This window comes from Molothrus ater, chromosome 9 (assembly GCF_012460135.2).
Source record: "Molothrus ater isolate BHLD 08-10-18 breed brown headed cowbird chromosome 9, BPBGC_Mater_1.1, whole genome shotgun sequence".
Taxonomy (NCBI): domain Eukaryota; kingdom Metazoa; phylum Chordata; class Aves; order Passeriformes; family Icteridae; genus Molothrus; species Molothrus ater.
This window is the reverse complement of record NC_050486.2, coordinates 24,048,369-24,072,749: the sequence shown is the minus strand read 5'-3', so window position 1 is coordinate 24,072,749 and position 24,381 is coordinate 24,048,369. Positions and strand designations below refer to the sequence as shown.

The 24,381-nt window shown below is 38.3% G+C and overlaps 1 protein-coding gene across 4 annotated transcripts in view; it reads left to right on the top strand.

The window, feature by feature from the left end:
* The window catches only part of LOC118689748 (BEN domain-containing protein 5), an 884,006-nt gene that overhangs the window by 349,135 nt on the left and 510,490 nt on the right, over positions 1–24,381 (top strand). For all 4 annotated transcript variants that reach the window (XM_036388182.1, XM_036388181.1, XM_036388180.1 and 1 more), the window contains one exon: positions 4,636–4,852. In XM_036388182.1, coding sequence (XP_036244075.1) covers positions 4,636–4,852 — 217 coding nt within the window. The remainder of the gene's footprint in view (positions 1–4,635; positions 4,853–24,381) is intronic.

Here is a 24,381-nt window from a genome sequence, read left to right as displayed (position 1 = left end):
TGTTTTTGCTCCACTTCCTTTGAAGTCTCCTGACTGGGTTATGTCTAACCTGATCCTGTGGAGGCAAGGGACTGAATAATTACTTTATGAGTGCCATATTAAAAGCAGTCCAAAGACTATTTATGCTGCTCATTAAAGTCATTGGGAATTTGGCTGGGCCATAGCTCCCTGCTTTGGTCATGCAATAGGGAGAGGAAAGCGTTCCAAAAATTGTTATTTTGTAATTACTTGTGCTGTGGTGTCACAAGAGGATTTGATTATCACCCTTCCATGTTTAAAACTGAGATTCCACAAAGCAGTACCATCAGTACCCTCAGTGTTTGTCCTCCAAAGCATTGATTAACTCCCAATTTTCAAATGGAAATAAGCAGAAGGTAGCAGAAAAAAAAAAAGAAAAAAAGAAAAAAGCAGGAGATATAATAAAAGGTTTGCTTTTAAAGTCAAAATTCTTAGTTGAAGTTAAAATTATGTTTGAATTAGAAGTATAGTTAGAATAAAGTTTTCGAAGTTCTGAATTTATACCCCTTACTGCCTCTTGCAGTACCAAGGAGTAAAATCTTGGGGCCTCGAAAGTCAACAGGTTTCTGGTACTGGATAAGGACTACAATTTTAATTTTTTTTTTTGTACACTGACAAATTTGATCCTACTGCACACTACCAAAACAGAGCAAATGTCCTGACTCCAGACTGCCCTGCTGCCAACAGAGGAACAGGAAAGCTCATGGACACTCACACTTGGAACAACAAATCCACTGGGTTGGGTGTGCTGCCTTGTCAGACAGGAGGAGAAGACACTCAAAGGCTCAAGTTTTGGCACGGGATTGTTAGCATCAAAATAGAGAGAAACTCTCCATTTCTGTGCCTCCTTCTTCCTTGGACAGAAAGATTTTTGTGTTTATCTTCGAGACTAGGCATTCTGAATTTGTGTCAAACTGATGTATGATATCAAGCTTCATTTCTTTAAATACATCTAGAAAACAGAGTGGAAATGAGTTGTTTGCACGTTATTCTGTGGCTGTGCTTGGAATGGGGGTGGTTCTCCTTTAAAGAACCACTCAGGAGCTCAGACATCCGGGCAGTTGTGCATCAATTAGCAGGATGCATTGCTGAGTGTGAGCTGCCTGGAAATGCAAAGGGACAAATGAGAGCACTGAGGTTTCCATCATCATTTTGCCTTCCTGCCTCTAACTACAAATCAGCTTCATTGTGACTCACAGCGTAAGAAGTTGGTGCATTTCTGCAGATCCGTGATAAGATATTTTTCTTTAGTAAGAAATGCAGTTAGACTCTGCATTCTGAATCTGTTCCTGCCAGGCCCGAGATGCATTAGTATTCCACTGGCAGCTGCCTGTAGGTAGGAATATTGTTTTTGTCCATAACCAGAGGGAACAATCAGACTAAGCCGTTCCCCAGCTATAAACCAGCCAAAGTAATTGGGTTTAATTTTAATTTTTGTAATAGCTTTAAATTAATAGGAGCAGCTGCTGCCACAGTGTGTGGGTGTCCTTTTCCAGAAGGCATAGAACAAAAAAGGGAAAGAGTAAACAATAGTGTGTCTAGGACACAAAGGTTAATTCAAGAACTGAGCAATGTCTTTTCGTTATCAAAAACTCAGTTGGTGATATCTAGCACTTTGTCTCTTTTCTTTCCTTTTCTTTCCCTTTTTTCTTTTCTTCTTTAATTCCCTGATAAGATCTCAATCTGATTAAGCTCCTGTGTGTAAAGATGTGTTGTTGGTATCTAAATGCTAACTCTCTTTCTCTGTATGACTCACAAATAGATTAGCAGTGACAAAGTGCTAGGAGAGATAAAAATAGATTAGCAGTGACAGGAGTACTATTATAATTATTTTTGGAAGATATGGTTTGAATTAAGAGTTTGGGCACTTTTTGCCCTGAGAGGGTGAATTTAAACCTAGGAGCTGAGGATGGTTTCTGCTGTTGTGTCAGACACCAGATAGTGAAATGTCAATACCAGATGTCCTAGACATCAAGATTAGCCATAATAGCCAAATGCAGCCATAAAATGATGTGTCAAAGTGGATAATAAAACAGATGCTTAGCTTTTATAATGAAGGGGAAAGGGAATGAAATATCAAAAGCGCCTTTAATACATTAACAAAGTTGTCTTCAACTTGCTTAAAAGTAGAAAGTTATTGAACCAAGGAGAACTATATGTCATTTAAACATTAACTATCAGCAGATGAATTTCAATTAGCATTAGCCTTTCTAAAATCCTGAATTTCCTCCTATTGGTCTCATTTTACATGAAATTTTTATAGCACAAAGTGAGGCTTGTCCTTTATTATTTTCCCCATGCTAATTTGGAAACAAATAAAGTTCAACAACTCAGCAACACACTGTTTAAACTTGCATTACGGTTTGAGGACTGGGAGCTGGAATACATTTACCCACTGCCATATCATCTGCTTGATTTGAGATCAAATGAGGGATGTCCTATAGCACTCCAGAGTAAGGGAGAATGATAGAAATATGTTAAGATACTGAAGAAAACCATTAGGTAAGAGGGCTGCATGCAGATGGCTGGTGGCATTTTTTCCCTACTGATACTTTGTAAAAGAGAATAAAAGGTTTGTTTTTCTGTCTTTTATACTTATGTGTTAAATAGAATTTCCAGATCTTAGTGGTGAACAAATGTCTTATTTAACAAAAAAAAAATCTTTAAATCATAGATTTCATTAGGTTGGAAAAGTCCTTTAATATCATTGAGTCCAAATTTATCCTGGCACTGCCAATGCTGCCCCCAAAATACATCCCCAGGTGCCACATCTACACATCCTTTAAATACCTCCAGGAATGATGACTCCACCACATGCTCTGACAGCCTCTTCCAATGCTTGACAACCCTTCCACTGAAGAAATATTTCCTTATATCCAATATAAATTTGAGGTGTGGCCCCACAGTGCCCAGGACCGGGGCACAGTAACTGCCCTGGCCCTGCTGCCACACCATTGCTGGGACAAGCCAGGTGCCACTGGCCTTCCTGCCCACCTGGGCACAGCTGGCTCATGTTCAGTCATGATGGTGAAGTTATTGAGGTCCTGAATGTTCAAGAAGCAGGGCGTTAAAAATGGCAGCAGATAAATTCTTTTTCTGAGTGTAATTAACTGCATCACTGGTTCTTTATTTTGCTTTCTCAAGAAGATTTCAATTCTTTTCTGTTTCTTTTTGTAGACCCTGAGTCTTGCTGGTCAGACTCGTTAACTGATGCTAATTGGCAAACGAGTACCTGTGTATAATGAGAGGGTTTTGTCCTCTAATTCAGATTAGCAATGAGAGGCCAAAACTGAGGCTCTGCAGCAGACCAGCTTCTCGGAATGATTACAAAGACACACATTACTGGTGCTATGTCTGTAAATCTTGTTATGCTTCTACCTCACCATGATCCCAGTTTAGCTGAGATCTGCTTCAATCATTAGATGAGACCTGTTTATAAGGTTGTGTAATTGAATCAGGTAAAGTTTGCAGGACCATAGCATTTTGTTGCCAAACATGACTGGTAAGTTACTTACATCAAATTACAAGTGCATGGCATGATTGGAGACTATTCCTGTCTAAATGAAGCTGGAAATTCCACCTAAGAAATGAACAAAGCATACAAGCAGAAATAGTGAACATCTCCCATCCAAGTTTTTGCCCCACCTCTGAAATATTACTTATTTATCTTGAAAAGTAAGAAACTAACAGGAGTTGTGTGAGAGATTGCAGACGGATATTTGTTATTCCTCAAAGAGATACCACCTTCATAACAATGGCATAAATGTCTTTATTATAATTATTTACCATCATGTACATTCATTTCTATCTTGTCAGACAAACCAGAAATGTTGAGGAGAGCAGCAGTCCAATTTGGAATGGGAACAGATACAACAAAAGAATTCTCCTTTGCTTTCTGTTTTAAGAGCTGGTTATTTTCCATACCTGAAGTTTTCTTGTATGATTTTCAGGTTGTTTGTTGTTTGTTTGTTTTTTAACCTCAAGAATTTATCTTTTGTTCCATTCATTGGCTATATGTTGATATGTATGCTGACTATTAAGGATATCTATATAAAAAGGTGTGAATTTCAGGGTTAGTTTTGTCAGTGTTGCCTTATGCTGACATTCCTTCATTAGCTGTGCCTCCTCTCTGTGCTGGTGAACTGAAAGAAAGGGTGAAGGTTTGGCTGGAGCCTGTCCATGAGCTATGAGCGGTGTGAGGTGGCAGCAGCCTGATAGTGAAGTAGAGGATATTTGGACAGCCTGTGCATCCTTTTCACTTTGTGGGAATGGCTTTGCCTGGTTCTGTGGTACTCTCCCTGCTCTGGTGACTCTGCCAGCCTGGGCACCCGGGCACAGCTGCAGTCCCAGTGGTGACAGTGGCACTGGAGCAGTCACAGCCCTGGTCTGCACAGGTGCTCCCAAACACAAGCTCTGGGATCTCCTCACCAGCTCCTGAGCTGCTCAAGCTGCTCCACTTCATTTACTTTGGAGGAAATCTGAATCTCACACAGATCAGATCTCTTATGTCCGTGTTGATACGCATCAATTAATACATATTGAGAGTCCTATGGTGGCATAAAACTTGGAGGAAAAAATTAACTTACAGACACGTTTTTGTTTGTTTTTGTTTTTCAGGCAAAGAATCCCCTCCAAAAACGTGTATTACTACCGCTGCCCAGACCACAGGAAGAACTATGTCATGTCCTTTGCATTCTGCTTCGACCGAGAGGACGACACTTACCAGTTTGCCTACTGCTACCCCTACACCTACACCCGCCTTCAGCACTACCTGGACAACCTCCAGAGGAGGAACATGGACTACTTCTGCAGGGAATTGCTGGGGCTCAGCGTGGTAAGTACCAGCAGGCTTCCTTATGGATGTCTATCTACCCTTAAATGCTTCCAGAGTATCGTTCATCGTCCTTGCTAAAGCACCCACATACACAGATTTGTTTTCTTGCTATCAATGACACAGGAGGAAGTGTACCTGAATGGTGAAGTATAGGCAAATGCTAATTGAATTTCACATAAAATGTTTCATTTGAGATAGTCAAGCCAATGCTAGATTCCTGCGTAGGATCAGTTCACCTCTAAAGACATTAAAAGATGAAACTGAAACGGCTTTATTGAAGAAATGTGATTTTTAGAGTACTCTGACTGTTTGTCTTTCTGGAAGTGCTTTTCTGTTCAGAAAGAAATATGGGGTTTTTGACCCAGAAGACAACTTTTCTTGATAAAATAATGCAAAACATGCACAAACCAGCTATTTTCTTTTCTCTTAAAAAATTGTGCTTTGGTCATTTGCAATTAGAAGGGATTTAGTGGTCTCTGTGTAGATCCTAATGGCCACATAAAATGAAGTGTCATAGTTCTTCTAGAGCAGGAAAGAGAGTTAATGGTAAGGCTGAACTTCTGTTCACTTTGCTATAATCTTCTTCTGAAATGTTGCTCGTCCAGGGGATTTGGCAAGCATGACTCAGCCACTCCCATGTCAACTCAGAAATCATCAGATTAAAAAATAATAGCTCAAATATCTTTTCTCTTTTTTTTTTTTAACTTTTGCTTTCTCAAACTTTATAATGCACTTGTACCACACTCTTAATCTTTTATCTGAGATTTGACTTGGTTGAAACTTGTAGTGTGTCTTCCAGAATCAGAAAGTTGTGAAGGCTGCTGATACCAGCAGCAGGGGCTTTGAAAAGAAACCCAGCATATATTGTGAACATCAAAATGAAATCATATATATACCCTGCACTGAAACAAGTGAAAGGCTTCAATCATTAAAGCAGGCCATTGAAATTCCTATGGTGGCATAAAACTTGGAGAAAAAATTAACTTACTGACAAGAGTAAAAGACAGAATTAAAAAGAAGTAATTTTTTAACCCTTTTTGTAGGTTAACTACAGTTCTTGTTCTAAAGATGACTATTGCATATCCATGAACTGGCATTAATTATTAATCATTCCAATTAGGGGGACAAACAATTATAAGGGAAAGGGGTATTAAAAAATAGAAAAGTAAAATCTGCAGAGGCTGGGCGGAAAGAGCACTATCATCTTAATGTGTGTAGGGCTTTAATTATTAATCTTAGAGGACAGAGCTGTCATTAATTCTATAATGAAACTGAATTTGTTTCCTTTCACTCTGAAACTAGTGTATAAACAGTCTCATTTGCATATTCATCAAACCTCTGATCTGACTGATTAAAACACAGAGATTGAAGGATTTGTCTTTTATCTGCATTTTGACAGACAGAGCTATACTCTTAAATCTTGTTAACATTGTGTTACCAGTAGTTGCTAAATATTATTTTTCATATTTCAGCATGCTAAACAAACAGATGCCACTCAAAATGTGGCAGGAAATGTGCTGTGTATAAGTCCTGCTTTTATATCTATATGTACACACACAGTATGTTTTGCAGAAATTGATATGGTAACATTTTGCAGCTCCCCAAGCTGTATAAAAAAGCTTCTGAATCAGGCTCATGCTGTAATCTTTGTGAGCAACATTACAATCTCAGAGCATTTCTGGCTTTTCTCCACACACAACTGTCCTAGAACAGCTTGGTAATTTAATGTCTTTGCTGAGCTTGAATAGACAATTTCCATAAGTTCTCTGCGAGTTAAATATTTTAACATAGAGCTTTGTTGCTATCATACATCTTTAAATGGTGAAAAACAGGATCCTTCATTCTTCACTGCACAGTGCTCCATAAAAGCAGAAGCTGGCTGTACTTTGGAGGATTGCGTGCCATATAGGATAGATTTAGAGCTAAGAAAGAGAGCTCTGTCCCTGCCCTGGCCCCTTATGTAAGATAAGAGGAATCAGATTGGCATAAAGAGGCCCTCAGAAGCTCTATTCCTGGCCAAGGGACGATACCCCTGGCAGCACATGGTGAAAGGTATTTTAAAGGTGCCATCTGAGGACAAACTCTGTTTGATTCCTCATGCTGGGCACAGGCTGAGGAGGGAGAACATGGAAGGGGGAGGCTGCAGCACATCTGTCCAGCTGCCACACAGCTGCTGGTCCCCTCGGGTTCATTCCAGGGGAATCTCACAGCCCCCCACTGCAGTCTGTGACTGGGAGGATGGGGAAGTGTTTGTAATTTCACTTCTCCTGGTTTAGGTGGTTTTGAGCTGTGTCTCTTGGAGATGGCAGAATCTCACCACAGATCTTTGGAGCTGTTTTGGTTTTTTTTTTTTTTCCTTTGTTGTGAAAAAGTAAAACTCAAGTCACAAGAAGCCATGCCTAGAGGATTACTTCAGGAGGCTTTCTGAGTGCACATTTTGCTGCATATAATGTTTTCAAGGCAATCTAATTTCTAATCTAATTTCATATCTTCTCTAAAGAAAGTACTCTGCCTCTGTTAGCTCCTGAAATACTATCACTAATTCTATGAAAATTGAAAGTGAAATATTGGTATGGGACATGTAATTGTCATTAGGATGGAGAATGACAAAATGGTTCAGAGCCAAATGGCAAAGTTTCCCATTCCCATTTAAATGGATAACTTAGCTGTACTATTTCTGACCTTTTAATGCTTATATTCTTTACTTCAGAGAGCTATCTCACATTCTAGATGTGCCAAATGTTCTTGAAAATAGTCTCTCCTGCAAGTGAGCTGAGATGGTCACCCAGGTACCATTTAAGCTGCTATTTTCATTCTGCTGTTATTGGCCTTGCATAACTTCAGATTTTCTTGTTTGCCCCAACAGATCAGAAGTTCAAAATCTGTGAGCACTTTTTTGAATTGTGGAATTACTTTTTTGCATATTATTGATGTGTCTCTCAGCAAATATAATACAATATTTCACAGTACAACATAATTTAAAACATTTTTTATATTTCTGTGAAAATATAAGCACAGGCACATTTTACATTTACAGTACATATTTTGTGCAGTCTCACGTGCAATAGCTATATGTGTAGCATTATAACCAATTTTTAAGAGTTGTCAAAATTTTGGAGTTTGTTGTCATTTGAGGCTGGTGGTTCAAATTGCCTGTGTGTGCTTGAAGTGTGTGGACCTGTACCTCCACCGGTATTCCACAGACATGCATAATAAATTAAATGAGTTTTGGACAGCCTGGCTCAACTTCTACAGCCCACTTTACAAATTGACACTGGCTGGGCATTATTTTCATTACTCACGCCAAAGAGAACCAGGATTAATCAGAGCCAGATACTTCCTTTCACTCCATTAGGCAATGGTGCTTCCAAATTACACTCAAGGAGAATTGTGACTGCACATACAAACCACGAGCCTCAAAGGGACTCCCACAGTACACAGAGACTAGAATATGGAGTTCTGTTAAATTAAATATTAAACACACATATTTTAAAACAAGAAGGCAATATGTCTAATGTAGGGCTCTGTAAATGAGCCCATCTCTTAAGTCAGATATGGAACACTGAAAGACTCAGACTGGGACACAGAGTGCTTCCTCCTGACTCCACACCACTTTGGGGTGTGCTTTTAATTTACATGAGTTACTCCTGATTGATGCTGGTACCAGAGAGAAGCAGAATGATGCCCTAAGACTGTGAAACTGCACACCAGATGTCACATTGCCGCTTCGTTGACCAAATTTCCTTTATTTACTGACTAAATGACTTCGTACCCCAGTAAAAATTCTTGATCGGTTCTGCCGTTTTCTACTGGTCCATTTTTAACTGCTCAGTTATGAACGTTTTAAAGCATGAAGCAAAGAAAATAGGCAGTTTTTCTAAGGTTAAAATTCCCATTTCTGCATTCAACTCTGGGTTCTGTAATAACAGCTCTGTAAAAGAAAAGTATACTCTTGGTCTTTGGAAAAAAATAGAAGTTACAGGCTTCTGTGTAATGTAATGTACCTCTGAAATCCTGTTGGTGTCAGATACTGTATTTTCCAATGGATTTGACTGTAACTAGGTTGAAATGTCATGTAAATGTAATTTGTGGCAATTTACTTGGCCTGAAAAAGGCCACAGAAATCGTGCTTAGGAAAAGTAAATCCCCTTTCTCATTTCTCAGTAGTTTAAAAGAGCAGCTATGTATATGTTCAGGACACATTATCTTTATGCAGTGGTGTATTTTTTACTCCTATAGTGTTGCTGTAACCAAAACATTCGTAATGTGGATGTCATCCCAACCCTGTATGTGAGATTTTAAATGTTCCTACAGCTATTTTCTTAGCTGGATTGGATATCAGCAGAAGTAGAGTTAGACCTAAAAATAACACCACCAGCAGTTCTTTCCAAAATAAAATAGGATTTATAGCACATAATAGCACAGTGTGCTACGAGGGAAATTATATAAATAACATGAAAAATGACAGGGGACTATTCTATACCATCAGTTTTAAGGAAAATGTCTTTTTTACAATTTTAAAGGAGTTCTGGGAGATAACCTGGCTTGTGGGAATCACAGAGTAGGATGGATAGGTGAAATGATGTTACTATTGAGTGTTGCCCTCTGTCTGTTGGATATATACAAGGGTTCATGGTGAAAACAAGAAATACTTTGGTGTAAGTCAGCAGCAGTGTATAGTTTTTGAAAAAAAACAAACAATGAAACCATAATTTGCAGCTAATATCATGGAAGGTTAATAAATGCATAAGCTGGTTATTTCTTAAATTACAGAAAGAACACTGTTTGATAAAGTAAAATAATTTCTAGAAGGATTTGCATTAACTGCTCTTTATCTAATTACGAGTAAAAAAATCTTAAACTGTGAAGAAGGATTCAAATCTTAAGTCCATTTTGCAGCTCACATTTTACAACTACCATTCTCCATTTAATAAAAAGAACTTTTGGAAAAAGCACTTCACCAAAAAGAAGCTTTGAGCACAAAAGGCCCATTGAGGTAAGAAATCATCTGAAGAAAAAAAAATGTTATGATCTATTTTATTAAGAAGAAACTTCCTGAAAGAAATGACAGCAAATGAATTGTGTGTGGCAACGTTAGTCTATGCAATCTGTTTTCTTGCACAGGTCCCAAGCTTTACCCTTTCATCTTGTAGTCACTCAGGGAAACCTTTGGAAAGTCAGTGACTTTTCTGAAGTTTTCACTGGACTTTTTGTAGCTGTTCAGGTTGGCCTTTTGCTTCATGGCTCTTCCCATTTCCAAGTCAGACTCTTCATCTCACCTTTACTCCACACTTGTCCTTCATCTGGCCTGCCCTTTCTTTACCTCAGATCTAACCTTCCCTTTTCTTTCCATTTAGTTTGTACTCTCCTAAGCTAGCTAGAAGAAAGAAGCTGTGGTATTTGTTTTCTGCTCTTATGTTACTTATCCTGCTTTGTTCTTTCCTATTCATTCCCCTTATCTCTTTGAGTTGTGAAGGGCAAATCCAAAATAGCTGTGAGGTCTTTTAAATACCAGGACTGCACAAGGTAGTCGTGTTCTCCTCTATGCACTCGATAGCCCCACCTCAGTGCCATTTCACATGACTTCATATCCTGCTCTAGGACTTGTCTTCCTTGACCTTCTGTCTTTTTTGTTCCCTATTTGCTCCATCCCTTAATATGTACTCCTGCATTTCCAGAAATGCTGGAATAATATGTTGCTTGTCCAGGCTTCAACCTGGAAAGGGAACACTAATGATCTAGTCAGATGTCCTGAAATGGCTGAGCTCACAGCCAGGTGCAGGAAGGCATTTCAGGGTCTGGCTCCTTTTCTCAGGGCAATGGCAAATTTCAAGTAAAAGGCAGGTTTTACTCATTCCTGTCTTCAGCACTTTGTCCTACTTGGTTGAGTGTCACAAAGGGGTAATTTTAATCCCAGTGGGAAACCTACTGGTTTTGTCCACACAGAGAGCTGAACTTCAGATCTATGCAGTTGCCTTTAGTTACTGCACCCTAAGCTTCTGGGAACACAAAGAACCTGTTTTTACTTCCATGTTCAGTGCTGACTAGAATCCCTGTTTTTAGTTGGTACTTGGGAAATAACATGGCACAACCAATTAATATAATCTCATAAAAACCCCTCAGTCTGAGGTCCTGTGTGTACACCAACATAAAGCTTTTTCATGGTTTTAAAATCTAGTTAGTTGCCCTGCAAAACATGAGTGTGTTTTGAGGTTGTGTAGGGCCCTGAGAAAACCCTAGAATGCCTTCAGTCTTCTTGCAGTTCCATTTCCAGAAATGTGTTTTCCCTCCTTTGCAGCATAGCACTAAGCAATAATTACCATGTTGATAGTGATGTTGGATGTGCTGGCGTGGAGGGGAAATCGTGCTATGTGGAGCTATTAACTACATTTGCCCTGTAGCACTTCACTGCATTGATTCTGCTGGGATTTTGGCTGTCTTTGAGTTGGTTTCTGTTTAGATCTCCCAAGTGGTGGCTGTGTAATGCATCTGTGGGGCTGGAGCAGTATTTTAATCTTTATTCTTTGACTGTAGACCCAAAAGATGGTTAGCCTGGCTTGCATTACCTATAGGGCTGAAATCTTGGGATTGAAGGCTTATTTAACAATTTCAAAGTCTGCTCAGTCCAAATGATTTGGATTTATGCCTTTTAATTTAACCAAAGAACGAACTATTTATTGATTTTTTAACTTTATACCAGTTCTAGAATGTAAGTATAATATATTAAAATCTCTAAATACCTCAGGCAAAATCTTGTTCATATAATTTATGTAAACTGAGCATTGTGGCTCTGATCCAGCAAAACACTTAAGTGTAGATTTAAACTCGTTAAATATGTTAAATAGACATGCTGAAGACACTGGCACAGTTCATGACATCAAGTTTCATGTATATAAAATGTCCTCAAGCTCCAAGGTCAAAACAATCAGCACTTAGGCCTGGTGCCCTAATGTTTTGTTGTGAACTTGTACTACCACTGTGACAACATGACTACAGGCAAAAAATAATAATAAAACCACCCTTTTTGCACTTTTCTATAAATATGCTAAATGTCTGTATGTAAAGTGAATCCCATCATTGCTCAGCAATCTTTATTTTTTAGTAGTGTATGAGTAAGGTTTGCATTTGAGGCCTTCTGCATAAGAGATTTGTGCTAATCCTGGAGTTCTTTGTCCTTGCCATGCACATGTTCAGTAAGACTTTATCTCTTTTGTCCTTAAGACTTGAAAGCTAAAAGCTGCCTCTAAGAAGACTTCTGCCTGTATGTCAGAAGGGATTTGGGGAGATATCATATAGAAATGAGAAAATAAAGACATAAGAACATATTTTGATGCAGATTATAAGATAGTAGAGATGAAGTCAATGTTGCTCATGTGGCCCCAGATGGCTGAGTGCATCCTTACTGTTGACCCAAGTATTTGAAGATAGGTACTTGAAGAGAGGAAGTAAGGCTCATGAAAATATAGCACATACAAGGAAGCACAGCTGAGAGATGTTATGTGTAGCCTGTGATCTGTGGTTGATTTCAGTGGGATTTTAATGACCCTTACTTTTCTGCACTGTTAGCAAAGAATTTTTGAATCAAAGAACAGTGCAATTATGAAGCACATCAAACTTACATGTGAGGGAGGCCAGTGCCATCCTTATTTTAAGACATCATGTTGCATTCAAACATATTTTATTTTAGAAGACTATGATATTCCTGGAAAAGATTAAAAAAGAGTGTTTTTGTAGAAAATGTTGCTGCTGTTGAAGTGCTGCTATTATCCACAAATACTGAAAGCAATATTTATCTTTGTTTTGAAGACAAAATGACACACAAATAACATGAGAAGACAGAAGCTTTTTAATGTAAAGCAGTAGGTACTTAATTGAAAATAGTTTTTTTTTCACTTCTTAGGAAATATAAGATACAGCTTAAAGCCTTTTTAATACTCTTTAAAAGAGATCTTACATGGCAACCAGTCATATTGGTACATGAAAAGAACTGCAGTCTCTGATAAAGATCCTCTTTTTCATGTTTTCAAACAGCAGCTGAGCACCATACTGTGGCAGCAGAGAACAATCTGAGAAAATGAACACGGATTGAAAAGGCCCCAGTTACATGACATTTCCAGTGGAAAAAAAAAAGAGCCAGCCTTAGGCCCACAGTCAAATATTTTCACTCAGAATTCCCTAGAATTGTGGACATACCTTTCTACAGAAAGTGTGTTTTTCTGAACCACCTTTTCTGATGTTCTAATAAATGTGTGACATGGAGGAAGACAAAGGAGAGGTACCATCCACTTCAGGAGTTTTCATGAGTATGCATGAAAGAAAAATCAGTTTTAGAAATAATTTCCCTCCCATTTATTTTTAATTTCTCTTTAATTGCATCCAATTTTGCACTTAGTCCTAATTAGTTAAAATTTAAGGCGACTATTACTTTCTCAAAATCTGACAACTTCAGGATTTTATAATACATACTTTTTTTCTCCTGCATTATGGAGGTTTATAATAATGCATTAATATCCATAATTCTATTTTTAATCAGCTTCTAAATTCATTAGTAACAGCTGCATATTGTTAAATGTTGTTTGTTTTTCCTTCCCCCCCTTTTTTAAAAACATCTATGTTGCTTAAAATTAAAATATTAACTAGTCTTTCCATATGTATGAGTGCTGCACTGTTCTGAGCATGGAATAAGGGAAAATCTCATGCCTGTCTTTAAAGAAAACTTTTTTTTTTTTGAACTTTTGCTCTGACAGCCTCCAAAATATTGCATAAATATCAGTAAGTTAAGGTTCATAACATTCTTCTGACTGCAGTGTCATTTTATGGGAAAGGAGACTATTGCAGAAACCTGGACTGCTTGGAAGCAGCCTGTGGGAAAGCCTTTGGTGTTCATTTTGAGAAGTCAGCCATAGCAACCTGATAATTTAGATGGAGCTCAGGGCAGGATCGAGTCCTCCCGTCCTTGTCAGGACCCTGGACAGCGCAGCCCATCGCGCTTCCCGAGGCGCTCCCAGCACCTTTTCAGATTCACTTCACACAAACTTCTCTTTTCAGAGCTCCTGATGCACAAAACTGAGCCCCAACTGCTGACATTTACACCCCCAAAATAAGTTTGTGTTTTGGAAACCAGGCCCTATTTTTGTAGCTGCTGAGCTCCTCAAATTATGGTCGTGGTTTTCAGGAAAAGAGCTGGAAATGCAGTCTGCTATTTTGCACAGTTTATGTGATTCAAGACCTCAAGTCTGTTTTTCTTATTTGCCTTCTAAGAATGAAAAATAGCCTGTAATGTGTTATGTCTGATGGAAATTTATAGGAATGTCAGAGATGACTGATTAAGGGCACTTTATAGATTAACAGATGATGACTAAAACAGAGGTTGATGGTACTGTGGTGAAAAAAGAGGAGGTATTTTGGTAATACAGTGAGATCCATCAAGACTTGTCTGAGACCTAGACATAGATATTAATCCAAACAATGAATATTTCAAAATCTGAAAGGTACTATGTAGAACAAGAATAGTGGTGCTGCACACAACAGGGTGCTCAGCAGCATTGCATCTTCTTTGTCTCCTGTGAGTGGATATAATATACTCACCTTCTTGCCTTAGTCTGTCTTCCTCTCTTAAGCTTAAGGAAATGCTCCAAATCTTTGGCAAGGTCTAGGTAATCAAGTTATCACCATAAATTACTTTGCTATCTTCTGTGTGGGGACCATCTATCTCTTAGGGGAATTAATGATATAGAGGTTCCTACAGCATTTATAAAAGGTTTTGAGGTGGGTTGTTTCTTGTTTTAGTTTTTCATTTAAATTGTAGTGGCCTCTTTATGGAGAGTCCAGACAATTTATGTCCTTGCTCTCAAGGGAACAAACTGCTCAGAATGTGAACTCAGGAAAACAGAATATGTGTTCCAAAGGTGTACCTTACTGCTGTTGTAATCATCCTTACAAGATACTGTGGCAGCACCAGATTTGCCCTCAGCTCCAGCTGATTTTGAAAACTTCAGAGCTTTAGGAATAAAACTGCACATATCCTCTAGATTTCTTTTATAGAAATAGATAAGCTTTTGTAACAGCAAATAACACTGCAGAGCTGAACAAAATTGTCCTTCTATAAGTGAGACTTGGATGCACTCAGACCAAATAAGATTGTAGACTCATACCACACAGAGTCATAGGAAAACAGAGGAAAAGGTATTATATTCCCCATGGTCAAACAGAATCCTTGTCCATCGCGGCTGAAACTCCCATTAGCCATGGCAACCAAGGAGGGAAATACACAGCAACAGATAACATCGAATTTAATGCTGACAAAGAGGTGGGATGCATTGATCTGTTTGAAAGAAAACTTCATTCTTTTTCATTCCTATAATTCAGATTTTCTCATTACTGGACACAGATGGCAAAATATAATTTTATTAACTATGACCATTTGTTTTGTGGTTCATCAATTAAATTGCAGAGATTACAGAGACTGGTTCATGCCAGCCATTAACAGAAACAAGTTAGTAGCTAGAGCTATACTGCAAATGGCTATAGATGTTGCATACAGTGCTTCAAGATCATTTGTTGCTATGACAATAATGGAGCAAAATGACTGTGGTCTCTGAAATCTCAGATTTTTCATCTTCCCAGAGAAATATAGACAAATACAATCTCTTCTTTTAGAAATCTGGACTTCCTTTAGAACTACAATGAATTTATGTATGTTACAATACAATGAATTTATGTATGCTGGTCTCTCTCTGCTCATTGGAAAGTTAAATCAGAAAAAAAGGAAAATCAATTTATTGCAAAGCTCCTGGACAGCAATCACTTCCCCTTCTTCTAGCAAAATCAGTATGAGCCATCAGGTGGTACCAAGAAAAGTAAACTGATGGTTCCTGTAGCAGCCATCTCCAGAATCTCCTGCACCAGCCAAGCAAATTTTTGGTAGAAGTGAATGAGAACTGCATGTCAAAACCTTTCCTGTCCTCATCTGTCCTTCCTTATTTGATAGGAACTTCACCTGTGTTCATTTTTTAACAAACTGGGTTCTAGAAATTATTTCCACCCCAGTTTCATGTGTTTACACATAATAGCACAAATTTCCTGACATGCTCAATCTGAAAACTTACTCAGAAAGAAAGAAGTTCTCTCCTGCAAATGGGGACCACAGAGTAATTGGTCCTTAATCCCTTTTTTAAGATAACCTAGGGGAGTGACCCTTTTTTATGTCTATGTATTTTTTGAAATGCAGATAAGCTCTCTTTTCTTTCATACAGTCACAATTTATTATCTTTACATGCAACAGTGCTGAATCACAACAAGAGGTTTAGAAAGACCTTGGACTGATGATGATTAGCATCCATAAAATACTAATTCACAAAAGACACCTTCTTTGATTATCTTCAGAAGTTGCTCCATGTGCTAGAAAGTAGGATAGCCTGTACTCTGGCAGCAGGACACACTACACGATTTATTGGAAAACGTGAACAGGAGATGTGGCTTTAACACAACAGGGAGCCCATGTGCACAGAGTTCAGAACATTGGGCTTTTCTGGGAATTGTATTGCACAGAAATTTACTAGAAATCACAAAGGTGTTTCAACATATTCTTTCTCTGATTTAAAAAAAACCCATAATGATGATAAGGCAAGGATCACAGCCAACTGCATAACAGCAATGTGTTGTGGTGGTAAACCTCTGGATCAGATCTCCCTGGCTGCACTTAGCACTGGTGGCAGATGTATTTCAGCAATGATCATGGATAGAATTCCTTACAGCAGCTTCATGCCACCTCCTGTGTGCTGGGAATACCCATCTGCACCTCTGGCTGCAGCCAATATGAACACAACATTTTACAATTTTTGTTCCAGGGACAGTCCATGTTTAATCTCTCTGGGAGACACCTTCACCCTATCAGAGTTGTGTAAACTGGTTGTTACTCAAATAATCCCAGATTCTGAAAGCCTGGAACAATTCTGTTAATAGCTAACATACAGCCAAGATAGCTTTTTTTTCAGAAGTCCATTGCATCTCAAAGCATTATGTGTGGATATGTCCTGATTTCAAAAGGTCATATTCATTACAAGTGGAAACATCATAACTACCAATAAACTGCAATCTATCTGAATGGCATTAATTTCTATAAGGAAACTTGATAATTCTCACATTTCCTGTCTTCTGATCAATACTATTTGAAATATTTAATGTTTTAATGTTGCTAATTTTGGACAGCCTCTCCTTTCCACTTTTTTCTTTTTTTCTTCCTTTTTCATTTTTAATCGACAGAGCATCTGAAAGTGCCACAGTCAAGCTGAGTATTTCATAATGCTGCATTCAGTTTCTATAGAACTGGGTAAAGGCCTTTTTTTTCTTTTTTTACTATTATCAAAACCGCTTTCATTGTTCCCCTCATTTTTCATGGCACCTGCACTGGAGCATTGGTCAGAACCTCCTTACACTCCCTCTGTCCAAGCTGCCTTCCTTTGGAGTGCAGTGTCAGTGACAGAGGCAGCAGGACAACATCTGAAACCTGACTTCTCCTGAGCTGTGCCTCATTACCATAAAGGTTCTCCTAGATTACATCTAGATGATTTGTTTGCTGTTTCAGAATTAACCAAATTATTATCTCTGCCTTTTCCTAAGCTTTCTGCTTTGAGGATATAATTGATTTCTAAAATTTCAGGGGATCTTTAGAGCTCTACTTTCACACAGCTCAATTATTCAGGAATCATCTTGATTCATTGGCTGTTTAGGTGGTTTTAACACAGGTCTCCACTCTCAAAACAATCAAAGAACCCACAAAAGAAACACAGACATGAAGTTATTCAGTAGTACCTCATAGACACATTCTGACTGTTGTGTAAATCAGTGAGGGACCTATTGGAGTATCTAACATCCTTTATGTGGCAAAGGTTGTCTTGTGGTTTGGATTTCTTTGCATAGAACATTTCTGACATAGTTTCTTCTTCAGCAGAGCAAGGATTAATTTGTTTAATTTGCTGTTTGGGAGTTTCTCACAGTGGCATGCACACAGAGGCAAGCATGCCTAAGAAATATTCAAGTTATGTACAAAGAAATGTAAAATCCTGTAAAATCACCTTGCACCTTCTTGCACCATGTGTTTATATAATTTAAGATGGCAGAGAAGACAGGAGCTCCAGAGCCATGGCCAGCAGTGAAAGCAGGGAAGAACAAGACAATTCTTTGAGAAAAACAGATGAGATCATGGGGTTACCATGAGATCCATGTGGATGTTTTCAGTGGCTCTTTGTCTTTGTGTCACAGCTCAGCCTGTGGTGACACACAGCCTTTGTGCTTGTTTAACATTCAGAAGATATTTATGACAAATAAGGTCATGTAATGATGATGCCTTACCAGATTTGGGAATATGTATTGCTGCCATTACTTCAGAGGTCAGTTTTAGCTTTTTTCAATTTAAGGTGCAGTCATCTTCAATCACACTGTAAATTTTGGGAAAATGTTTGTGATGAAATTTGGGAAATGTCTGTGAAAAATGTGCAGAACCATTTGCTGTTTTTTTTTTTTCATATATGGGTAGTGTTTGAGGTAAGGTCGTTTCTTTTCTTTATGTATTACAAATTAATGCAAAACACAAGAGCCTTGGAGCAACTGTGCAAATCAAAGAACTTGGATGTGTCCATGTTTGTGTTAAACAGGATAGAAATGCACAATACCTTCCTTGATTCTGAGAATAGTTGCTAATGTGGGTCATGGCAATAGTTTCAAAGGCAATTTTTAATATTTTAGTGTCTATAATCCTCTGCAAGTGAGCCAAGAAATGCACTCAGGAGTGTCATCATTCTGCTTGAAGTCATCCTCAAGCTCCTACTACACTCACTGAGCTTTCACGAGGAAGGTGGCACTTCAGAAACTGTAAAATTTATATATAGTGTTGCATTTTCAGCATGGATATCCAGCCCCTACTTATCTGCAGTTTATTAATTTAAGACATCTATTTTAATAAGTCCCCAAATAGGATTATTTCCCTCATCTGTTTTGGAGACCTCTGAGCACTTTTTGGAAGAGATGAAATGGTAAAGAGCAGCTGTTGGAATTTGGTGATTCTAGAAAGGGGATAAATCTTACAGTCACATAATCCAAATATCTAAAAAGAACTTGCTTAAATCTATCTGCCATTGTTAAAATTCTGTGTTCCTTGTAAGAGCCTACTTGTTCAGGAAGGAGAAGTGTGTGCATTTGGTTTTGTCCATCAGAGAGCTCAGAGACAGAATAATGTTCAATCATGATGTTAATCCCAGCACAACAGTTTCTACTGAAGTGACTCTATAGAGGATTTATTCTCCCATCTATGCAGGTGAACAAAGAATTCTTTTAATGGGTGGTGCATACACTGTTGTAAAAGAATAGACCCCTTTGTATTAAAATTACATGCCTGGGATTTTAACATAAAAACTGAAAAATCCCACTGTGTAAAACTGACTTAAACTCAATTTCCCTCTCCTCCTTTTACAATGTCAAGATGCCTGAGTGCTCAAGTGACTGAATAAGTACTAAATATTTAATGCATGGAGGTTACATTAACTGAGTCTTTGATCTGAAACTTCTTAAAAACATCTTAAAAGCCCTTCAAAAACCGGTTAGTATTTCATTACAGTCACTTAAAATAGATTTATTTTATCAAAACATCCTGTCAGAAACCCCAGAGCTGTGATTAATAACCTGCAGCATTTTGACTAAAGCATCTCCTAATACTGGTTTCATAGTGTATCAACAGATTGCCTGTTGTGGGTAAGAAATCACCAGCCCGATTGCCTCTGTCAGGCTCTTGCAGGTGTTCAGTGTGTCTGCTGAGACTTTGAGCAGGTATGCACAATGGAATCCATGCTGGGATTCTGCATGCTTGCTGCTACTCAAACAGAATGTGTCTCCTGTAATTCTGAGATTAAATTAACTTTTCTTTTTCTTCGCGGAATAAATTTATTAGGGCAGTTTGCTACAGATGTTTTTGTGTAGTAACATTTACAAGCATTTGGGCAACATGAGAAATGGGATAGATCAATAATTTATATCGTCCTGGGAAGCTCCTGCACATTTTTAATCTGTGCAGCATAATTTGAGAGCATCTCTGGCTGTGTGAAGGCTCTGCCCTTTGCATTGTTTTTATTGTTCAAGGGTAACAGACTGCAGAGTGAGACTGTGTGAGTATCTGCTGGGTCTGTAGAAGATGGAAGCATGCACAGCAGCAGGTTTCTGTATAATTCATTTCTACTGCATCCAGCAGACCTTCTGTGCAAGAGCTTGTCCCACCCAAACCCATCCTTACCCTTTGTTGTAGATTTCCTTCTCATTGGCTTTGTGCACCTCCAGATCCCACTCTGAAATTCCCACTGTTGTTTTCATAACACAAGATGTTGTGTCCTAACATAACATGAACACGAAACTTGGGATCTTAAATGATTAATCACAGACCACCTGGTCACTCTGGTGCTGAATTTTGAAATGTGCTTCTGCACATTACCTCGTGCCCATCATTTCTACTTCTTAACTTATACCTGCTTAACCAGTGAAAAGAAACTGAAACAAACAGTCTGGTAATTGTTCTGTTTCCTTCTCCTCAGCAATCAGTAGATTAGAGCAAACCATTCTATTCTAGGATAATAAAGGGAATTAACCACTAGGTTCTGAGCTCACTGTATTTGCACAGGGAGTCAGTTGCCATTATTTTCTCAAAACAAGAGTTAAGGATTTCTTCTCGAGTCTCCCACAATATTAGCAAAAGGCACGTGGCTGAAGGCTCATGAACCACTTTGAAAACACATTCCGTGTTTCTTCAGGGAAATGTGCTTTTGTCAGTGCATACCTTGTGTAGAAGATGTTTTGCATATAAAAACCACGTGGAGATTGAATGCTGTTATATAAAGTAAAGCTGGCTTTCTGTGGAGTTCTTTGTAGTACCAACATTAAAAGGGTTGTTATAAATAAGAGTGGAATATAATTATAAATGCCCTTCTGAGGAAAAAAAAAATCCTTGATTACCTTTGAATTCTTTTGCCCTTTAAAAAGGTTATATTTAACTGGTTCAGTTTCTTACTTGATGTTTCAGTTTCCCAAGGGAAATCAACCTCCAGAACGAACAGTTTCAATTGGGTTACATGACTTTACTTTGTGTCTTGCATTTGTTAACAGACAGGTTATATAACACTGCAGGCTAAATATACATTGCTCTGTTTTCAGCTACCTCTGGTACTCCTGTGCTCAGAGGGATGACCAGAGAAGTGGGAAGTGGCTTTCAAAAGTTCTGCTGGAATTAACCCCTCCTGCTAATAGCATAAACTGCATGGAAGTAGAGACTTCATGAGCAGTGTGAGGCTATAAATCTTAAACTATAAAATCATATTAAATATTTTGATGTGCTACCTATCATCCTTGATAGTTTTTTATGACCAAAAAGAAGTGGGTCAAATTCTGCCCTTTTTCCCAATGGCATATAATCTCTGGAACACTATTGACTGGAACTTGAGAATTTCCTTGAGTTACTGATGTTGTAACAGAGAAAGTAATTGGAGTGCATGTGTGCTGCTTCACTGGGAAGCAGGAGGCTCAATTCTAGGGGGATGTTTTCCATTTCTAGGTAGTTTGGTGTTGAACAGCTTTAGATTCATTATTCTTGTATTTCCATCCAGTAATGCTTTCCTGGTAGAGGAGAAGATGAAAGGACCTTTTAAAAAAATATCAATAACAAAAAAAAGAAAGGAAAGAAAAAGGAGTTTCATCCTGCCTTTTTTTCTTCAGTCACTGATCAATAGCAGCATGAGAGAGCTGTATTTAGAGAAGAAAGGCAAGCAGGCAAGAATCTTAACTAACTAGCAGGAAGTTGATTGTAGCATGCTGGTGTTCAGGCAACTGATAAGAGGGGAGGAAACATTTATGCTGAGAATCAGCAAAAACAGGAACATGTTTTACCACATTGCCTATTTCATTTCACAAGTCCAACATGCTGCACATAAGCTCTGGAGATAAATTTAGAGTAGTTTTGTTAATTGCATGGCATTAAATTTGGAATGAGATGAACAATGAGCTATGGCAAATGATATTTTGATTCAGAGTACAACAGTGTTTGTATTTGAGATTTATGGCAGAAGTAAGGATCAATTACTGTATAGATTGGCCCCAATCCCTCTGTTCCCTGTGGTGTGGGATGGCACACTGGGGGTATCCCCCAGTCCTTGTCCTAGCAGCCAATTCCTTGCTGTAGAATTGATGGATACACTGCCATCATTTTTACCTGCAGAAATTCAGAGAGCTCAGTCCAAGCTTGCTGTGTTTCATTGTTGTGCTGTCTATAGATGACTGAAAAAGGAACTGGGCTAAGACAATGCTTGCATTTCAGAGCAGAAAAAACTTTATGGCCTTTTTTTCTGCATTGAATTGATTTTTTTTCCCCTTTTTTGTTAGTATTTATTAAAAATGCATATTCTACCCAGAATGATTCCTAGAGTTTTTTGGAGCACTGCTGAGTAAGCCAAACTAAATATATATTTCTTTAGAGGCATCAGTGCTCCTGGCAGACACCATTATTTTTGCAGTCACTCACTGATTGGATTTTTTAAATAAAGCTTTTGTGTTCCTTTTAGTGTTAGGTTAAAAAACAATTACTTTGAATTTCAATATGTAATAAAAGAACATAATTTAAAAAGAATATTTATGGAACACTTTTTTTCAGTCCTCCCCTCTCCAACTTTATTCCTTTTGTTCACTCTGAGCATGTCTTGCCTTGCCTTAAGTTTATTTAAAGTTGTTTAAGAGGCAGAAATAAATCCACCTCTACCTTCTCCATTCTGGTTTCCTCTGTGCCTGAATTTATTCTATGTTCAGTGAAGTCAGACTTCTAAGAGAGTTGGGAATTTTGAATTATATTTGCAGTTCTGGAGTGGTTGTATGTATTTTTAGCAAAATGCTGGCATGCTTTATAGGATTTTTCTTTTCCTGTGGTTCTGTTAATATTTGCACAGGAAGTTTGAATTAGAATGATGAAATATTCACTCTGATGCATAATGATTTGATCCCCTTCACTGCCACATTCTTCACAGCTGGGTTTTTTTGCTCATGCTATTTTGCATATGAACATTTATCATGCAATAAATTGATTTTCCTGTCTACTATTCTCATCTCCTTAAACCTGCACATTCCTGCAGTGTTGATTCTGCTGTTCCTTACTTGTCCTATGCATAATTTCTTAGTCACGACTAACTTCAGTTATGACACATTTTGTAATTCTTACAAAATTATTGTAACATTTTAAAATGTTCTTGCTCAATGCCCCTTCTTCAGATAAGCTGTTGATTACTTTTTACCATTGGGAAGTTATTTTAGCTCTTTAGGTTCTGAGCAATTTATTTTTTTATTCAAAAAAATGTTGTAACAGCTGTGGTTTTGCCCAAGAAACCTTTCAGTACTTAAAAGACTGACCTGTAATCTTTCATAAAAGAAAAAGATTTACTGAAGTATGGTAAGACTGTGACCACAAAACCTTAGCTGGCAATTAATTCCTTGCATGTGCCATCCCTGTGTGGCTGATGCTGTGGATTGCACTTGATCCTGTTTCCTTCTCAGCTGAGAGGGGTGAGTGGGAACCTGCCTTGACAAAAATCTTCCCCTGCCTTGCTTTTTGCACAGCTGTTATTTGAGTCAGTATCAGAGCAGTAATTCAGTGTGATTAAGGCTTTCTCTCTTTGCATCAGCCTCTGAGGACAATTCCCTGCGTTCAGCAGGTGCTCTGAAGGTCTGCAGCAGCAGCAGCAGTGTCTCTTTATTGCCTCCAGCTTCTCCCCCAGCCCTTCCTGCTGTGTCAGCCCCAGCATTTGCAACCTCCCCTCTCTCCTGTTCAGCATCACCCAAAATCAATCTTGGCCTCCCCTTCCCCACTTTGATTTGCTGTCTTAGCACACACCCTGTACCCTGGTATGCAAATTGCTTCTTCAGTTTTCATCAGGCTTTTTGGTGTTTGGAAGCAAAACTCTGTAATTTATTTCAGAAGTCACTGGTATGATTTGCTTTTGTTTGACTTTGCCTAAAATTATTTGCTGTCACAAATAATTCAGGGCAATAAGTTGGGAGCAGGAGCTCTTAACCATTTTTATTCTACAATGTCATAAATGTTGCTCTAACATTCAGCCTGCAGCCAGAGCAGTAGCATGTGTACTCTGTGGTTGTAGTGCACTTTGCACCAATGTTACCTCTGCGTGCGTGCAGAGAAGATCCCCTAAACCTCCTAATGCAAAATAATTCTATTTGTGGGCATATGGGAGTTAAACTTTCTTTCCCTTACAATTTTCATTAGACAGAGGCTTACTGGTACCATGGCAGAATGCTCAAATAAGCATTTTAATGTTGAATAAAGGTCAACACACTGGAATTTGAAACCATTAATCCTTTTGCTCTTAAAGCAGGCAGAACTTTTACAGACCAAATAAGGCATTAAATAGTAGATTCTTAAAGTTCTGAAAAGGAGAAACATATCACAAATTACCCATTTAGATTTCTAGAACCTTTCATTTTCTGCTGTTTGA